At 44.7% G+C, this 15568-nt stretch overlaps 1 protein-coding gene across 5 annotated transcripts in view; it reads right to left on the bottom strand.

The window, feature by feature from the left end:
- The window catches only part of Dlg3 (discs large MAGUK scaffold protein 3), a 59538-nt gene that overhangs the window by 5449 nt on the left and 38521 nt on the right, over positions 1 to 15568 (bottom strand). For 3 of the 5 annotated variants that reach the window (XM_004648031.2, XM_004648029.2, XM_004648030.2), the window contains 3 exons: positions 4450 to 4626; positions 4140 to 4215; positions 1420 to 1465 (listed from right to left, as the gene is read on the bottom strand). In XM_004648031.2, the coding sequence (XP_004648088.1) occupies positions 1420 to 1465; positions 4140 to 4215; positions 4450 to 4626 (299 nt within the window). Of the gene's footprint in view, positions 1 to 1419; positions 1466 to 3238; positions 3339 to 4139; positions 4216 to 4449; positions 4627 to 15568 lie in introns of all 5 variants that reach the window. The other 2 variants (XM_004648032.2, XM_004648033.2) reach the window with 1 other exon arrangement.

Raw genomic sequence — 15568 nt, 5'->3', positions numbered from 1 at the left:
AGCCCTTTCCATCTTCCAAGTCCCTCCCCTAGCACAGGAGGCCTCCCTTCCTTCAGCAGCACTCTTCATCTGAATCCAGTGAATTGACTTGGGTGATTTCCAAATCCTATCTCAAAATGCAGCTCCCAAGGCTAACAGCAGGAAAGAAAAGGAGGGGACGGTTGCAGAGAGAAGGCCAGGGACATGAATTTCCTCCCAAAACCCCACCCCAAAGTGTGGAACGGCATGATGCTCCACAACTACGTGAGTAAGTGCTAGACAGGGTGAGCAGTCCCCAGTGTCCTGCTGTAGCCCCACAGCCCTCTGTCACTACTCCTGAGGAGGGCTGGGCTTCTGCAGGGATCAGGGATGCACCTCCATCCACCATAAGAGAGACACATCAAAACACAGGCAACAAACTAACAGAAATATCTCAAGGACAAGACAGTGCTCCTGTCTCAGAGACCTGGAATCTGCCCATCTTTGAGTACGGGCAATAGGGAGTTTGAGCAGAGAGCCATTTTCATAGCAGGCACAAACACAACCCATCCCTCCTGCAGTGACAGGCAGATGAAGATGAGACACGAACACACCAAACTATGGAGAGATGCTGCTCATTTCAGCCAAAACCACACTGCTCCAGACCATGACATGCCGTGTCCCCCCCCCCAGGACCTGCTCAATTCCCACCTGTGGCTAGTTCCTGCACAATCCCTGATGGCACTCTACTTTCAGCCTTTAAAATTTATTGAAGGAGAGTACACGTTGACAGAAGCCACCTGACAGGGCCACATATCTGTCTGTATCCCTGCCTACAGCAGGGTCAGCTCTGAGCCTTTACCATCTAGGCCCTTTCAGTTTCCACTCTGGAATTATTTTCCAAAATGGCTAAGTCAAAGTTTTCTTGAGAGTAAGGGCTAGCGGCCCACAAATGGCACTGGGTCTGTTGGGCTAGGTCAGGTGCCAGATGGGTAGAGGTTCACTGCACTCCTGATCCTACTTAGGGAGACTATAAGTGCTGTAATTCCTCAGCCTGGCTCTTTAGAGTGTTGTCCACAAGAGAAAAATCCAACCAGCAGGTGCCCTCCCCTTCCCAGAGGCCAGATGTTAGCTGAGTGCTTGCCCCAGAGCTGTACTCAGGCCCACTTGTCTTCTAAGGTGGAACACTTTAAGGTAGAACCCATCTTCTAAGGCCTCACTACTGCAAAGTGTAGAAGGTAAACACAGACATAAATGCTAGGGATCTGTTAGGGTACCAGGGACCAGGGGCAAAAGTGTGACATTTGGAGTCACATGTACTTCTCCCTGCCATGGGAATAGAATTCTCACAAACACTGTCCTCCCATCACCCTTCACCCTCACCCATGTCCACTACACCCCCACCCCCACTACCTCCATTCATGCCACAAATACAGTTAATGGTGCGTAAGTTTCACTTACTCAGGTTCTTTGCTCCATAATAATCGTCACTTAACCCAGGGAAGTCCTGATTTCACAGACAGCAAGGACAGAGAGGGGAAGGGAAGGTGGGAAGAGAATTAGGGAGAAAAGAAAAAAACAGAAAAAAGACAAGGGAAGGAAGAATACAGAAGCAGGTAAGCATTAGTGACAGAAGCATGAAACGTCACGAAGACCTAGAACTATAGCAAAGTGAAGAACTTTGCTACAGAAAGAACATTCTAGGTAAGGTAAGATACCTGGACTTGCTGCTACTCTGTCTCAGCAGAGACCCTTGGAGTGGACCACAGGAAACAGCAGGTGACACTCCAAGGCTTAGAGTACCTACTTTGACCAAATGTGTAGTTGGAGAGCACAGGTCTCTGCTCTGCCCATGAAACCACATTTCATTCTGTGGGTACATGACAGGCACACATCCCTGGGTGCCAGGTTGGCAGAGACAATTACCATCACCTCAAGGATCTTTTGTTCAATACCGCTTTACTCTGTTCAAGTCCCTCAGGGAAAGCTTCCTGTGTCTAGGGTATGGCTTCCAAAGCTGCCCTGTTGGTCCAGGCTTCTGGAGAACAGGCAGAAGAGAATTTCAACTGTGTCATCCAATGGGCACCCACCAGCCCTGCTAGACCACTGAGCAGAAACATTTCCCCAGGCTATATTCAATCTAGAGCTTCAGGGGCTCATCTGGTAAACTGGTGACACCACCTCAGCCCTTTGTCTCAGAGAGCCTTACAATACTCAGAAGTAGATCAACTTCCTCTGTCACTTGGCATAGAGGGTCCCCAGGATGCTGAGCCCTGGTCTTCATACAGATAAGAGCACCTGTACCTACCAGGTACACCGCAGACAGCAACAACTCACACATACCATGAGTGTCACTCAAGCAGGCCTAAATAAATAGCATTTTTTATCAGCACTACACAGTCTCTTGCCAGTTTCAACAGCCCAGGCTGCAAGATCCCTCCATGTAAGACAGAGGAGTCACTGGGAAATGAAAGATGTTTACTATTCACAATGACACAAATGAGGAACTATCAAGCCTGACCTGCTACATAGGTTAGGGACAGAACAGTTAATTTTTGAAGAATATGGTAGAGTCAGAAGACTTATCAGGGTTAAGATGGTTTTTAAGAGTTCTTTCCCTTCCAAATCAGCTTTGTGTTCTTTAGTAAATTTGCACTTGAACTATGGTGAGCACGACTACTTCCAAGTGAACTCACTTATTCGAGAAGGGCTTTCTTGTGGAACCTGGCTGTGCTTTGGGATGACAGTGAGCCTGTGAGCTGTGCAGTGCCCTATGTGCTTAGGCATAATCATGGGGTTCCAGAAGCAGCCCCGTCTTCAGGAATCTGGGAAAGGACAGGCTTTTCTCTTGACATAGATGAGTGAAGTTAAGGGAAAGAAAATGCAAGAGGAGGGAGCCAGGGGAGCAACAACCAGTCCCTTGACCTTACTCTCTTGGAAAACCATTTTTCTAACCCTGACATTGGCTAAAAGCCGCTCCTCGCCACCACAGCAGAGATCCATCTGGCACTTCCAGTGCCAGTGCCAAGCAACTTCCTGGAGGTTGGCCCTGGGATTGATCCTACCTCAGAGCCTCCAACATTCATTCCTAGTGAGGAGCTGGACAAATAAGCCCCAACATCTCCCCGCGCAGGCCAATTTCTGCCCTGCCTGTGAATAAGCAGGTGTGCGCAGGCAGGGGCTCACTCCCTGGCCCAGACTCCTCCTGAGGGAAGGGACAGCTGAGGACAAGAGGGTGGGGCTTCAGGCAGGCTGCTCTCTGGACTCTGCTGCTACTTACGTTCCTGTATGCTGCACTCCTGGGCCATGTTTTCTTTGCTCTTGTAAAATGGAAACTTTCGAGAGAGGCGAAAACTCTTTTTACGTTTCGTTTTGATCGACTGTGAAAGAACATGAAGATGGAGGGGAAGGACAGAAGAAAAAAAAACAGAACAATGGATTTTAAAGCATGCAAGAAAAACTAAAATGGAGACAATGGTGAGCTAAATAAAAGATCATCTCTCACAAATGGACTATGAGATTAAATGAAAGTTGATGTAAGAGGAAAATTATGTTTACAGGAAAATGTTGTAGGGATGTTAGAAGTTTCTACCTAGTTCAGCCTCACAGCATTCACTGGCACTTCCTAAAGAACAAAGGTCACTGGAGTCTCCTGGACACATGCCCTAAGGTGCCACTGACAGACAGAGTCACCTACTCCATGCCTCTCTTCCCTCTACAGTTCCGGAAGTTCTTTGGCCTGTGAAGCTCATAGAAGAAAAGGGATAAATGAAGAGCCCTCCTGCCTCGTGTGTTGTGAAGGGAGGTGGAGGCTCCAGGGCAGGCATTCTGGCAAGATGATACCAGCTTCTGCTCAAGGTACCCACAGTTTCGACAGGGTGTGTGGCCAGGGAGATACCCACGAGTGGTTGCACCTTTCCCAGGCAAGTCAGCCAAGTCCAACACATCTTCCATAGCCAGTCACCCAGGGGGAGGGGCCCAGACTAGCCGTAGACTGTAAGTGCTCCCTCTCTCTGTTTTCTGAAAAATAGTCAATTTCCTGACAGGACAGAGCCAGTCCCCTGGAAAAAAAAGACATTTCTTCTGTGCTCCCCCGTTCTCTCATACATCAGACCAAACTCCAAGCCTCTCACCCCTCCTCACATCCTGGCTCATTTCCTTAAGGGTCAGTCCCCACTTACCCTGTTAGATTCAATCATCCCCGTCCTGGCATGGAACTTCACGGTTTTCAATCGAGCTCGCTCTTTCTTTTCCACCCTGTTTGGGAGTCAGAAAGAAGTCCTGTTCCTGCCAGTACATGTCCTTAGCAGTGGCAGCAGGCACAGCAGTCACTCTTTGGCTTACTGAATGAGAACCTGAGTACCAACTCTCTACCAAAAGGCATAATCAGAAACAGATGCTATTCTCTGGCAACTCATAACACAATAGGAAAACAAGACAGACATCTGCAAGACACCTGAGAAGGTCTCACTCAGGATCGTGACAACTCACCTCTTCTTACTGGGGATCACACCGATCTGCTCACTTTCTCCATGTGGAGTCACCAGCCTTGCCTGCCACCACTCATCATCAGAGGCATTAATGACATGCAGAATGTCACCGTAAGAGAAGCTGAGCCCCTGGCTTGGTAGGCAGCTGTCCCGAGTCCGGTCATAATCAAAAAGGGCCCTGAAACACACAGTAAAAGATGAAGCCATCACCTCAACCCTCCAGTTCTGAAAACAGGTATCCTGAAAGCCTGCCAGAGGAAAGCCAGTCTCCACAGTGCAGATGCAGCAGCTTCATATCAGACAGGAAGGCCTTTCCTGGGAGACTGCATCCTTGTTTTAGTCCTCCACATGGAAAATACAAGTCATTTTCAAGAACCATCCTATGTCCCCAACAAAGAATAAGAAAATCTTTTATGAATTCCAGCTTCTTGATACAAGGAGGAAGCCCAAAGTATAATCTACTGACTAGCCCTCATCCATCCTAGGAAACCAGCTCTACAAATAGGGGTCTGTCAGTTTACAGACATATTTTTGGAAAGCAGTTAAAGACAAGCCAAAAAATAAGGTTAACTACAATCCCAAACAATGAGTGGTAAGAGACTTACTGTTCTCATACTTCTACTTTATGCTGCAGAAATATTTGCTTTCAAAGACTCCAGTATCCCAAGGCATCCAAGCAAAATGCTCACACTAACATATAACCACAGTGACTGGTTGCAAGGAGCCCCAGAATCTTCTCTTTCACTCTTTGTCTCTTACATATGTAAGAACACAGATTCTGGGAAAAAGAATCGTTGGACCTAGAACACACATCTACTTACCTGGGACAGAACCCATGTCCTCTGGCCAAACATACTATGAATCTAGATGTAGAGTGTCCCCCTGAAGTTCAGAGGCTGGGGTTGAGAGGTGAGTGGATCATTGCCAAATGTGCTACTGCATAGTAGAGGCTGGTCATGATGCGCAGCACTGGGCATGGGTCTTTGGTGGGGCATGTCTCTTTTCTCAGCACCTCCTCCTTTCACACTTTAATTCCTAACTGCCATGAGATGAACAACTTTCCTCCATGCCTTACCACCAGGTTGCTTCTCCCTTGAAGTCAACCAGCCATGGACTGAAACCCCACAATGGTGAGCAACATTAAACTTCCTCTAAGTGATAGATGTCAGGTGTTTTGTCCCAGCATCAGGAAAGCTAATTAATGCACACATACTCATGTACATTTTTTGACATGTTATAAATAAAAAAAGACTAAATAAAGGAGAAGGTGGGCAGGAAGCTGTACCATGTGGACTTGTGGAAAAAGAGCCTAGCTTAGTTGTAGCAGGAAGTTGGGACATAAGCTTGGTTATAAAGCCTGGGGCAAATTTTGAAAGACCTTGAATAGAAGTCACATACCAAAAGAGCCTTGGGAACATTAACTTGACCTCATATGTAATGAGACAATGGGAGAAGGGGCTATTTGGAGGCAAACGTAAAGCAGGTTCTAAATTCAATCCTGACTCCCATCTGGGGAGACTGGACTGTTACTTGCCACAGTTTATTTCTAAGAACTAACTCACTGAAGATAGTCTCTATTTTTCTTATCTAGTGGAACTACTTTTTATATGCCATTATGACGAATGGAGGGCTTCAGTGAGAAGCTGTACTTTTTTCCTCTTCCTGTAATCTAGGCTGTGGCTGTCTACATCATATCCATCATATCTTGTAACAGAAGTGTTTCCATACTTTTGCACAGACAGCCCAGGAGACTGTTCAGAACTAAGTTTCTACACTTCCACTTCTACTTGCCATCTGGTCGTCTGTACCTCAGGTAGAAGTTTCAAGTCCAATATACTATGCCTCTTTGTGCAAGCCCAAATAAAAGAAAACATAGTAAAATCTTAGAGTAGTATACCCATCTACTTTATAAAGTTCTTGAAACAAAATCCTTAAAACTCTGTCAGAGCTGAGTTTGGTGGGGCACACCTGTAATCCCAGCACTCAGGAGACAAGTTTGAGTCCAACCTGGGCTGCAATAGCTTTGTCACAAACAAACAAACAAATGTCAAATGATTTGAAAATGAAAACATCCAAACTTTTAACAAAAATTCCTTTATTTCCCTCAAGATACCCACTTTCAGGAGTAAGAGCAGACATGATATCTTGTCTAAACACTATTAGTTCAAAACCTTCTTCTCATTGAACTAAGAGAAATTAGCTGTATATTTATGCTATTTTGTATATATAGATATATTTTTCCACTACAAAATAGTCCATTTGTATCCCCTTTCTGTTTACTTTTGTCAGAGATGTGTATTCCATTGCCATTCATATACTGTAGGTACATGAATTCAGCAGAGTAATCCAATATAGTCCAGTAGTTAGATATCATGTCTGCATCCTGTACTAGGAACAACTGCTACAAAGAAAACAATATGCAATGTATTAATTATTGTAACTGTACTACTAACCTGTTTTGAAACTGTCTCATTGCTACTTTTGCTTCAATAAAATTATTAAAATAAAAAAGGAGTAAGAGCAGAGGCGGAGGTCAATAGACAAGGACATGTGGTGCTTTACAGGCTCTGTGCAATTTTGAGGAAGATTAGTGTGCCAGGCAACCTTACTTTATGTAACAATGAGAAATACTGTCATTTTATGGGCTTCAAAATTTGAGAACAGAACTTGGATTAAGTTTGAGAAGACTGATAGATTAGTCAAAGTAGATTAGGAAAGCATGCAAAAAATAAGAGTGCAGAGTTTTTTTTGTTGCAACTGTAAAACACAATCCATATTTTTACATCTCCCAGAACCATGCCTGACCTTTGGCAAGCATAGTAACTAGCTGGAGAATGTACGATAAAGTTAATGTACACACGTTTTCTGGGTGCCAGGAATCCAGCTATTTATAATTTTTAAGCATGTGAGGTTAAAATAAAATTAATATAATAGCTTATTTTCAAGTTTACTATCAGGTACCTTGCAACATCAAAACACATATTCCATGAGTTAAGTAAAAACAAAATAAAGACATCAAATTTGTCAACAAGAATGCCAGTTGATACCCATGAATTTTGAGAATTGCACTGTTTTGTTTGGTTTTTAACCATAATATATGTTGCTTTCATAATTTTCAAAAAATGTAAGTCAATTAAAAAGAAAGTGAGGAAACAAATATACCAGGCACTGCTTGAGTCATTTGCCTCAGGAGTTCATGCGTGGTTCTAAGACCCCCTAACAAGCAAGGCCCAAAAAAGGAAGTTGCATAACTCTAGTTTGTCCATACAAAATGCCACCTGCACCCATCTGGATTTTGTTTAATTAATTTATGAAAGATGAATGGGTAAGGAATATTAAGCAATGGGACAGACAACACTTTTTTACCTAGGATTTTGTTAAAGACACAGAAGCATAATATCTAGAAGGATTTTTTTTCCCTTTGGTTCCAGGAGTTGAACTCATGACCTTGTGCCTGCCAGGCAGGTGCTATACTGCTGAGCCATTTCTCCAGCTAATATCTGAATTTGAAATTCTGAACTATAATAATCTCAGTTGTGAATGTCAAAGATGAATTAAGAATTTCCTTTTCTCTCAAATCATAACTGCAAATAGGCAAAGAACTCTGTGGAAAATGGGAGCTTCAGAGGTCACTGTGTCCAAATCCCTATCTAATAAAGAAAATTCTTTAGATATTCTCCTAGTTTCTTGCTAGCTACAGCATTATACTGAATCTGGGCCTTTCCTACGTCTTCTCTACCAGGCTAAAGATTTCCAACTCCATCACAATTCCTTCCTTTGTCATGATTTTGATTTGTTTTCCAAACCCATGATGTGGATTTTCTCTAAATCCACTCTGTCTCTGTGCCTACTGTACCAAGAGCTAGAAAACTTCCTCCAAGGTAATGAAAACCAGGCCCAGTTGCACAGGACATGGTGTAAAGTTGCATGGTGGGCAACTCTCAGACTAAGTCTTTTAAATCTCAGAAAATTTCATAAGGTCTTAGTCATAGTCATGTGCATTAAAAAAAAAGCCCTAATTCTCCACTTGGTTATGTCTAGCAAATACCACTGCTCCATTTTTTCAATATTTATCGAGTCATCTTTCTATTGGACACTGCATTAGGTATATGGGAAATACAAAAGCAGAAAAAGCCTGGTAGAACTTGGTGGTTGCCAGAGGTTACATTAAGCTGCGTGTGTCATACCAGGTGGCATGAAAGGTGATTACACACAGGCCTCAAAGCACTCACAGGAAACAAGATCACACCTGCTTCAGGAAAGTTTCAAGAAAATCTGCATTTTGAATTAGGCCCCAATGCAGGGTCAGGATTCCAAAGGGAGAAGTAGAGAGTAATCCTTATAGGGGGAAAAGAAGTAGGGAGAGGTCCTTTTAGGAGAACAGAGGTAAGGAGAGATCTTCTAGGGATGACAGACGTAGGAACAGATCTTTCTGGGGGGACAGTTAGGGAGAGATCCTTCTGGGGGGGACAGGGTAAGCAAAGGCCTGAAAGGGGAAAAGGCACAGGATGCACTCAGAGATTACCAGAAGGTCCATCTGTGGCTTGGCTGTGAAGCGTGGCAGGATAGGGCCTAATTGGAGACAGCCTAGCCTGTCCAGCTAAGGAGTGTGACATTCACTGAGGAGGACTTGTGTCATCTACTTCACTGCCTCCAATTTTATTGTTTCTGGGCTAAACTTTCATGTGGAATTGAGCCAGGTAAAAGAGTCTAGAGTATTGAAAGTCAAACAACCTCTTACATGACATGTATATCATATAACCAGAAAAGCTATGTAAGTTGGACCTTATTACATTTTTTAAATGTGTCAACTGTTTTCCTAAGATCTTTCAGAACCATGCTAAACTGTGGCCATTTGTCAGTGATGGTCTCTCTCAGGTATAGCCTGGCATCCTAAGTGATAGGATGAAGGAGGAGCCTATTTCTCCAGGTCACTGATATTTCCTCTCCTGTCTTCTGGGAAGGCTCTAAGAAGCTCAATTCTGCCCTCTTTAAGCCAGACTGACCCACTGTCCCTTGAGTGAAAGTCAAGGTCCAGGCAGATAGCTCAGCAGCATAAGTACATGCCTGGCAAGTGAAACGTCCCAAGTTTGATACCCAGTACCACAAAAAAGAAGAAAAAAAGAAAGTTCTGTCATTGTGTTTTGGGCCACAAAGATAGCTCAACAGTCTAAGCACCTGCTTGGCAAGTGCAGGGACTGGGGTTCAATACCCAGTACCCATGTCACATCAGCCCTGTCCCCAGGAGCTCTGAACCTGCCACAGAGTCCGGGTGTGGTGGCACATGCCTGTAATCCTAGTGCTAGGCAGGCTGAGACAGGAGGATCACTACAAGTCTGAGCTGTGTAGTGAGACCCTGTACCAAATACATAGATTTTTTAAAAAGGTCTACCTGCTACGTGTGAACCTATCTGACAAGAGGGTGTGCTGGGAAACTTAAAAACCTCTAAAACGCCTCATTCTTTCTGCTTCTAGTTAAAAAGAATTTATTGGAAGCCTCTGAGTTAATGACTGGTGATGTCATGAGAGGACACTGCTAATGTAAGTATTACTACTCGAGGTCCACAGCTACGGTGCTCCATGTGCACGACAGATGACCACCGGGCCCTGAACGCATTCCTCTGCGGGATGGCCATGCACCTCTAAGAAGTGAAGGAGAACCAGATTTTGTTGGCTTCTAGGTATTCCTGTCATTTTGAATCATCTAGGCCAGACCAGAAAAATGGATTATTTTAAGAGCAGGATGGAGTGGGGCCCAGGGAAAACAAAAGTGACAGTAGAGCAACTAAGACGCCTTCCTGAACCTGCAGAGTAAATGCAACTTGCCTGGGTGGCGGAGCACCTCCCCACAGCAGTCTTCAGCACTGCAGCTTTCCAGGCCACTTCCTGCCCCTCCTAGGGAGAAGGTGTTCCCAAAGGTCTCACAAGCTCTGTTGCTTGAGAAGACCTTTCAAATCTCCCCTGAGAGACGCACACACCCACTCACTGGGATAATGCACATGGGGGCCTTTGCCAATCTTCCTTTCAGCTGGGCCCTCTCTGCTGGATGGAAAAGCAAGAACATAACTGGAGCTAACTAAATAGATTACCCAGCAAAGTCTTTGTAGTTCAGATCCTAAATGGTGGGGTTTGGGTCTAAAAGAGCAGGGCAATCATAAGCAGCTGGCACAGCCACCATGGTATATTAGCAAACCAGAATGCAACAAAAATGGCAATTACCAAAGAAACTGGTCAGGCAGGTTTCTTCTCCATACAAAGCAAACAATACTTTAACACTAATGACCTCAAAGGCAAAAGGGCTGCTTCCACCCAAACTCACCTAGGATCATGCCCACCTTCCTACCTGCACCCCAGGCCACCTGCATAGCTCAGAGATTCTGAGCTTTGCCCCTGTCCTTCCCCTGCCCTCTGTTAGGAACTCCACTGAGACCCAGCTCAAGTCTCTCCATGCTTTATGACCTGCCCATCCACAGTTCCTTCTTCCAGATTTATACTGTACATTTGGCATGAACACTTCTTTATGTTGTCTACTTACTTCAGTGTAATCCTCCCAAAGGTTTTTGAACTTTCACATATTACCAACATAGAAGCCCTTAGTGGACTGAGACCAAGTCCAAAACGCCACATGAGGTGCTGAATGCATGTGAGTGGCAGATGAGATGGAACTACAGAAGAGAATGACCTTCCCATCAGCAGTCTTACAGTGTGCTCTAGTGAAACGTGAGACAGAGGGTATTGCTTTCTTCCTCTGGCCAGAAAGTACTGGATAAAAGGCACGTATTATGTGAAGACTGAGCAGCCCATTCCTTGCCTGCATGCATAGAAAACCATAAAGTGGCCTTGACCTTGATAGGAAAGTTAGAATTTCCAACAGCTTCTGAAGAGTAGCCTAAAATCCCAAAGCTGAGGGCTCAGGTAGACACAGGGAGGGTCATCCCAAGTAGAGAGTACAGAGAGTCAGGCCTCCCCAGTGCACTGGGCATGGTGCAGGGAGACCAGAGAAGGGCGCCTGCTCCTTAGTCTGTCTCAAGAGTTTCATGCCTTAGAGGGCAACTACGAAGTCGGAGAGACATTGAAGGAGCAGTCAGTCCATGATGATTAACCGTTTGGGGCTAACAGAACCTGAAGATGATAGGGTGAGCTCAGACATTATGAATACAGGCCAAGGACTGGTATTTGAGACAAAACAGTTCCAGAGGTCACTAATTTAGGAAGCTGTCCCACCCTCTGGTAGACCTGAACATTTACACATGTTGTTGCTGCTGTTAAAATATGGATTATCATGGCTGGTGTTATTATTCAGTGGTAGAGGCTTGCCTAGCATGCATTAGACCCCAGGTTTGATTCCCTAGTACTGCAAACAAAAAAATAAATAAATACATACATACATGTATACTATCATCATCCCCAAATTCTGTCAGACAGTGAAGCTTACCAATTGCTTTGTTGGCATCTTAATCCACTACTGAAACTAATTCATGAAGAAGATGCCATCAGAATACCAAGTACTACCCCTGGCAGAGCACGCAGCAGTTGCACAGTCAATGTCTGCTGCTCACAGGAAGGAGCACTCTCCAGACTCCTTTGATGGCCAAGCCAATATTTCTTGAATCAAGACTCCAGATGCCCCAACATGATTTCCTCCCCAGAGTGGGAAGAAGTCTGGAAGAGCAGATGGCCCGTCAGGAAGCTAGGACTCCCCAACTGCCTGCCTACTGTCCCGGGGCTGCAAAGAAGACAGCCAGCCTAGCCTGACAGATCTGCAAAGGCTATTGTGTCTACAACTGTACTCTGAGCCTCTCAGCAACCTTTAGAAGGCAAGATCTTTCACTCACTCACTCACTCACTCACTCACTCACTTATTCATTCATTCATTCACAAAATAGATAAAGTCAGAGTCTTACATCACACTCGAATCTACCAAGCTATTTGTACTGCCTTCCCATGCAAATGACCTGAGTTATACACCTAATCAGCCCAGCCTTGAGCCTGAGACTCAAGACAGGTAGCTTCCATGGTCTCTTCCAGTGGGCACATTAATCTGCAGAGCAAAAACTCTAGGCTTGACAGAGAGGGGCTTGGCTGTCTTGCTGATTCATTTAAGATCTGATTCTATGTACCATATCCCCATGGTGAATGTAATCATCATGTATTGCAAACATGTACTAATAAAAATAAAAATTAGAAAAAAAAAGATCTGATTCTAGTATAGTGTAGGATGGGGATGGTCTCTCTCTCTCTCTCTCTCTCTCTCTCTCTCTCTCTCTCTCTCTCTCTCTCTTTCCTCCCTCCCTCCTTCCCTCCCTCTCTCCCTTCCTTGGTTTTTGTGAGACAAGGTCTTGCTGTCCAATGCAGGCTGGACTTGAACTCACTGCATAGCCCAGGTTGGTCTTGAACTCACAGCAATCTTTCTGCCTCAGCCTCCCACTGCTGGGATTTCCGGTTGTATGCCACCGCACTCAGAAACGTTCCTCATTAAGTCCCTTGTGACTTTTAAAGCTTTTAGAGCTTTAAACCCAGTTCCATTTCCCCAACACTTATCTTCCCTTCTTCCTCCTGCTTCTGCTCTACAAATCCCATTACCCTGTGGTTAGTAACAGCTGTACCTCCCCAGGGTTTCACCTGCTTAGCCTCTGTGCAGCTGTAAGAAGGCATTATTTACTTCAAAACAGCTTTGCAAATCTAGACATTCCAGAGGGTGACAGATACTCAGGTGGAGGGAAGGGAGGAGAAAGTCAGTGGCGGAAAGAACAGCTAAGAGAATTGGAGGTAAATCCCAAACCAAGGGGCCAGGGAGATGGCTCATAAGCACTTCCCTGGCAAGCACAAGGGCCTGAGTTCAATCCTCGCTTCCACCAAAGGGGAAAAAAAAAAAGAAAACCCAAACTGAAAAGGCTGCCTTCATTTTAACCATGGGCTGCTTAGTCTTTTCTTCGGCCACCATGAACCTACTGTTGCCAGGAGCCCAAATGCTCCACAACCTAGAAGTTAAAGAAGGTGAATCACTCTCATGAAACAGTCAGTCTTGAGCGTCCTGGTTACTCATTAAAGACATACATTTCCCTGAACCTGGTGAAATCAGATCACTAGAAGAGGATCTTGGGATGTGTACTTTTACTATACTCCATCCAATTTTGAACAGCTAGCTGGGAGGAGCTGAAAGAATCATCCTTTCCAGTGAGAGCAGCCCAGTAAATATTCCAACATGGGAGCTGTTTAGCTTTCTAATTGGAGTCTCATTTTTCTCATCTGCAAAACAAGAGTCATAGTGTCTACTCTGGAACATTATGAAAAGGATATTAAAAGCCATCTAAAGAGAATAACAAAGGTCGGGACATATACTAGGTGTTTGCCCCTAAATGTTTGTTTTCCTTTGACCTGAAGACACTGCGGAAGTACCAACAGCTTGGGCAGATCAGATCCGGTGGATTACTGCTTTAGCTTCCACCCCTCTGTAACTCCTGGCCAAACAGCCACTGAGCCTCTTCTGAGCCCCAACAGTGACAAAAGATCAAATTTACTCATTCTGGAAGTAGTCCATTCCATTTCAGACAGTTTTCATCATGAGCTCTTTCTACCTAAGACTGTGCTGTCATCTTGGGTGACAGAGCAATTCTAATCCCTTTTCCACCTGATAGGGGGCACCTCACTTGAAGAAAGTGAGGGGGAGGAGGTGGGGAGGGAAGCTCATTTTGAACATGCTGCTTAACTGAACACTGGGAGGGCAGCTTTATATATGCACAAGTCCGGCAAGTCTCTGATATGCCAGTCTAGAGTTCAGTATAGAGATCAGGGCTGTCATTTACAATGGCAGGCTCTGAAGCCTTAAAAATAAATGACATTACCATGGGGGGGGGCAGAGCTAATGAAAGGTATTTAGGAATGGTCAGCGACAGACAGGAAACCTTTAAAGAAGAAAGCAGATAACTTGTGGAAAGAGACGTAATAAAGGTATCAGACCAGTGTCAGAGAACCAATAAAACAATCACTGAATTCAATGACCAAAAGGTCACCACTGATCCCTGCCTGATGAAGAGTTGGGCCTCTTCTCCTCTGGAACCTTCCAGGGCTGCTAGAAACCATAGCATATCCTGAAAAATTGGTGTTATTTACCATCAGGCTGCTGAAGTTTTTGGAAAAAGTAGAAGAAGCACATAAAGATGACTCTAACATCTCCTAGCCTAGATATAAGACAGGAGTCTCCGAACAAGACTCCTAGGTTCAAATCCTCTGGGGAAACACTGCCCAAACAGACCCTTTTGGCCATTAGGCACAGTAAAGAACCTCATTTTTCTGTTTAAGTCTACATTTGCCCAATGTCCAAAGAACTGATTTTTCACACAACACTTATTAACATCTTGAGGAACTAGTGTTTCCTGGTTCAGTATTTGGCAAATGCAGCAAGCAAAGGAAGAGGGCAAAGATAATAGTCTAAGGGGCTCTTAGTATCATCAGGTTTTTTTTTCTTTTTAAGAATAGAAGAAAGTTACATATTTCACATGGAAAAGAAAAATAACCACACATAGAGTGAAAGGATAAAAGCGGGAAGAGAAGGGAAGAGAGAGACTCCGGCTCTATATAGGAGTTAAGTTAGCCTAGCAAAGGACCTCAGCTCACGGGTCATCAGACATTTGCCCTGACGGAGTCTAGTGATCACAAACAGTTTCTATTCTAAACCATCTCTGCTTTTCTCAGAGGATACAGATGTCACCTAGACAAGGTTAACTATAGACAGATTATATAAAAGGATTAACTAGAACCAGTCATAGTCTCTCTTCTCTGCCCCAGAGTTAGGTTGACCGTATTTCCTGCCTGGGCCACACAAGGTGTTCTAGATTGAGAGCCAATACCACACTTGCCCTGCCCAGGCAGGGCACACTCTAACACAGGATAGGGGGGAGAGGAGGGATCTAAAAATAAAGCTTTCGAAAGAAACTGTCTTGCCTAAAGAGCAGCTTCCCACACACATTGGAGTGCCACATCTGCGGGGGCTAGAAGCACAGGAACGGAACAATCCTGACCAAGTCACATAAGTATTACCCGTTTGGGCGATGACAGCACATTTCTGTTTCCCCCATGAGTGGCCCAGTGTCTAGGCTGCAGACAAGGTACAAATATAT

The sequence above is a fragment of the Octodon degus genome, unplaced genomic scaffold (assembly GCF_000260255.1).
Source record: "Octodon degus isolate 3935 unplaced genomic scaffold, OctDeg1.0 scaffold00347, whole genome shotgun sequence".
Taxonomy (NCBI): Eukaryota; Metazoa; Chordata; class Mammalia; order Rodentia; family Octodontidae; genus Octodon; species Octodon degus.
The sequence above is the reverse complement of the archived record's forward strand: the minus strand, read 5'-3'. Positions and strand labels throughout refer to the sequence as shown.